This window comes from Neltuma alba, unplaced genomic scaffold, assembly GCF_004799145.2.
Source record: "Neltuma alba isolate B1F8T4 unplaced genomic scaffold, ASM479914v2 tig00005394_pilon, whole genome shotgun sequence".
NCBI lineage: Eukaryota > Viridiplantae > Streptophyta > Magnoliopsida > Fabales > Fabaceae > Neltuma > Neltuma alba.
In genome coordinates, this window is record NW_021634092.1 from 3,887 (window position 1) to 8,090 (window position 4,204).

A 4,204-nucleotide genomic window follows, 5' to 3' on the forward strand; every position below is an offset into this window, starting at 1 on the left:
TATGTAATGACGTGAACTTTATCTTTAACTTCTATTACCATGCGTACTGAGGAAAAACTATGGCTTCTTGAAAAGCAAATCATGGAAATTGTCAATAAACGACAAAGTTTGACAATAACATCTTCATCATTGGCAGTGTCATTTCAAAGGCGAGAGGTATATATGAATCTAGTCATCTTAAATCATGTTCTTGTAGGTCCCCTTGAAATGATATATAAATTAATAGATCTGGATATTTTATCTCATATATATGTATATTCATATTTTTCAGATGGAAAGGATACATATATCTTACTTATGATATCTATGATATTGATATAGACTTCAGTTACTGCCATATCAAAAGAATCTAAATCTAAATTATATAAATAAAAAAAGGGTGAATGAAAAGGAAGTGCTTTTATTTATGAAGACCGTCCTTTATGTCCTTATCCCACCAAATTGGACGCTTTTGTGAAGATAGTATAAGTGAAGGGTGATGAGCAAGATGGAGGAAAATTCCTCATCCAATATTCAACAACTCATGGCTCTCTTCAATGGTTCCTTCTCGGATCAACACCTTAATCTCCCTCTCGGCCCCAACAATATTTATCCACAGGCTCTTCACTCTTCTGTCTCTCCTAATTATGTTCACCAAGATGTAGAAACGTGGCCTATATCAGAAACCTTGCTGGATTCTTCTCCTCCATTTTCTGCAACTTCTTCTGCTGACAAGAACAAGGTTAAGAACGCCTCATATATTAATATATCTATATATATATATAGAGAGAGAGAGAGAGACACACACACACACACACACACATCATATCATCTACTTCTGTTCTTTCTTTCTTCGTGCTTATGTTTTTCACCTATATTTTGTTCCCATTTCTGCAGAGCCTGGTTATGAGCAAAAGGAAGAGAAAAAACAGTGACAGACTAGAATTTGAAGAGAAACCAAAAGACGTCATCCATGTAAGAGCGAAAAGAGGCCAAGCAACTGATAGCCACAGTTTAGCAGAAAGGGTAAACCTTCAAATATTAAAGGAAATCAAGGGATCTATTCCAGAAAATAATACCTTCTTTGTTTTCGCTTTGCTAGGTGAGAAGAGAGAAAATCAACGAGAAGCTAAGATGTTTGCAAGAATTAGTTCCAGGTTGCTACAAGGTAAGTATATACATACACACATAATATTATCAGATGTTCTAAACTATCCTTATCCTATCCTTTTTGGGGTGTGTGTGTGTTTGGGTGGGGGGGGGGGGGAATCTTAGTTCGATATACGACGTAATAAGTTAATAACTCGATCATCATGTCATTTTTGAGAACTTGCAGACAATGGGTATGGCGGTGATGTTAGATGTGATCATAGATTATGTTCAATCTCTGCAACAACAGATTGAGGTGAGAACATATGTCAAAATATTGCTTTTCTGAAGGTAAAGAAGAGAATTTTATCCAAACACACTGAACTATAAGATCTTCCTTTCATTTTCAGTTTCTTTCCATGAAGCTTACAGCAGCAACCATGCATTATGATTTCCACGCTTCTGAGTTCAATGTCACCGAAACCTTCCCGGTATCCTTCATTGCCTATACTATTATAATTATAGTTAAAGTTCAGACCTAAAGTTGTTAATTTATGAGCTTAATTAACTCTCTATGTCGCAGAGGAACGATAATAACAGTACTTGGCAAGCCCAAGAGATGGAGAAGAATATGGGAGAAGAAGGCTATGGAGGGTACTCTTATTTCAATCCAACGTGGCCACTTCATTAATATCTTGTACTTGGACAATCGTACGTGTTATTTGGGATAATGCATATGACTGCCATGTAGGCATATACTGTATCATGGAGAGTCGTTTTTAAGTAGCTTCAATAATTAATGTTTGACTGATAAAATATCAGATGCTACGCGATTTTAGTTTCGAATTGAGTGGTACAAATTTCTTCATGGACTGTGAATATATTGATTTTTTATGTTAGTAGGTTTTTCAGTTGGATGCCTATTGATATATCGATCAGGATCTGTTGATGAATGATGATGGCTCTGAAAAGGACTATTTGCAAAGGGTTATTTGATTGATTTTTTCCCCCCAAAAGAAAAGAGCGAAATACAATTCATTTTAAGTAACATGATATCAAATGTTTGGGTGAATTTTGAATCCATTTTTTCATTTAACAAAAAAAAGCTGAATTGTTGGTCGTAAATTCTTACACTTTAATAACTTTCTTTAAAATAAAAGATCTTTTTAACCCAGTAGATGCTCATGAATCTCTTTTTGCTTTCAAAATTTCTTATTGTATTTATCTTTTTTTGGAATTAACTACATATATATCTATAAATATTGTCTGATACGAGATCGATTGCAATCCCTTTCATATCGCTTACAATTTAATGAAGGCTGGTACACAATAGAAGAGGGGGCTAAGCATGCAAAGCTATCACATTAAATATAAAGGAGTACAACTTCCTAGAAAGAATCATCTACGCATGAATCCCTTTCTCATGCATTACCCTGACAGGGACAACATGTGATTTTGATAAACCTTTGAAAACGATCCCTCTTCCTTCTGTACTGTCGGTGATCATAAGCTTTTAAACCATACACACACAAACACGCTCATTTTTCTTCAATTGAAAGTTACGGAACATTTTATCTTGAAATGTGGGTCATCAAATGTAAGCATGTACGACAGTACGTAGATGACGGAGATTGATGAAGATGTTTCTAGTAATATGAAGATGCATGGGACTCATCGAAATCATATAGAGTCCACTCAATTATTGATTTCCAAAAAAGCTACTTAGATATTGTCAGCTAATTAAAAAAAAAGTCTACTTCTACCAAAAAACAAAAAAGTCTACTTAGATATGATCCATATATATATATATATATATACTTCTTTGATCCTTAATATTAAGATCCATTTAACTAATTTAATCATATTAAGGAAGTTAGGTAAGTTAGTTAATTATAAGAAAGTAATACATTTTTACTAAGACACCATAATCATCTTTCTTAATACCCCTTCTCCCTCTTCTACTTGATTATGGTTGAGGGAGTATTTATAGAGGTAATTTAAAGAAAATTGATAAATATAATAAATGAGTCTTATATTTAGAACCAAAATTAACTTAATAATTGAGTTCTATATTAAAGATCGGAAGAGTATATATTGGTGATGGGGACATCTGAATTACCGGACGAGAGATTGAAACGGTGGGATCGATGAAGCCGAGCTGTGAAAGGGCAAATACAATGCATTAAATAACACACATATATATAGAGGTATGTATGTATATATGTCACAGACAACTTGATTAAAAGGGACACTTCAATTCAGAGTGACCCGTCCGACACAAAAAATTGAAGTAGCTAGAGGATTTTTAAAGCCCTGCCTGACTTGAATATGATTAATTATGATATATATTATATTAGAGTATAATTTTAGCTTTTCGAAGTTTTATTTAATTTAGCTTTTGAGGGACTTCTATCACAGGCCTCACCACTTTTGGTACAATTAGCTCAGGAGAAATAATGCTACGCCAATAAACATATACTACTCCTATTATTAATATAAGACATTATTTGATTTTTATTTTGGTCCTAAATATAAGATCCCAATCTATTTTATTTCTTATATTTATGTATTTTTTTCCAAGATAGTCCTTCTAACAATGGTAGTTTTAACCAATACGCTCGATTAGCAAGGATATTTTAGAAAAGACAATACATATTTATTACAAATAACTAATTTAACTTCTTACATTAATCTCCTCAAATTAGTCAGTTAGCTCTTGTAATTAGGACCGGAAGTAGTATATAACATTTGCTTCATTATTTTATATTGTTATTAGTCGAATATTTGCAAATGAATGTACACTTGTCTCTCTTGTATTGATTCTTGCCCTTCCTTCGATGGTGTTAAAGATTTAAATTCTCATTTCAAATAGATTAATGAACTAAAATTGGAAAACAATAAAAGAGTGTTAAAGAGATCAGAGTATCAACTATGCTAAATGGAAATTACCTTGATGTGGACAAGTTGATGAATTAGAGACGTATGGCGGTGTGATAACAACACGAGAATTGTAGATTGTAGATGGATCAATGGCTTCATGAATAAATTTTGGGATTCTTAACTAGCAAGGAAGGTGAACTCACACGTACGGGATACTACGGGTTTAAAAGAATAATGAGAAAATATAACTTTTAAC

The 4,204-nt window shown here is 33.1% G+C and overlaps 1 protein-coding gene across 1 annotated transcript; it reads left to right on the forward strand.

Annotated features, from left to right (window-relative positions):
- Positions 1-487: 487 nt before the first annotated feature.
- Positions 488-1,770, forward strand: LOC114747627 (transcription factor bHLH75-like). Its single transcript, XM_028935978.1, has 6 exons — positions 488-721; positions 877-1,005; positions 1,082-1,147; positions 1,316-1,384; positions 1,479-1,559; positions 1,652-1,770. The coding sequence occupies exons 1-6, from the start codon at positions 488-490 to the stop codon at positions 1,757-1,759; spliced, it is 687 nt and encodes a 228-aa protein (XP_028791811.1). The 3' UTR covers positions 1,760-1,770.
- Positions 1,771-4,204: the final 2,434 nt, after the last annotated feature.

What these genes read in the sequence shown, in the direction of transcription:
- LOC114747627 (XM_028935978.1), top strand. Translation starts at nt 488, where the DNA reads ATGGAGGAAAATTCCTCATCCAATATTCAACAACTCATGGCTCTCTTC. An exon ending in GCCACAGTTTAGCAGAAAGG is followed by an intron (nt 1,006 to 1,081) that starts GTAAACCTTCAA and finishes TCGCTTTGCTAG; the next exon opens with GTGAGAAGAGAGAAAATCAA. An exon ending in ATGTCACCGAAACCTTCCCG is followed by an intron (nt 1,560 to 1,651) that starts GTATCCTTCATT and finishes TCTATGTCGCAG; the next exon opens with AGGAACGATAATAACAGTAC.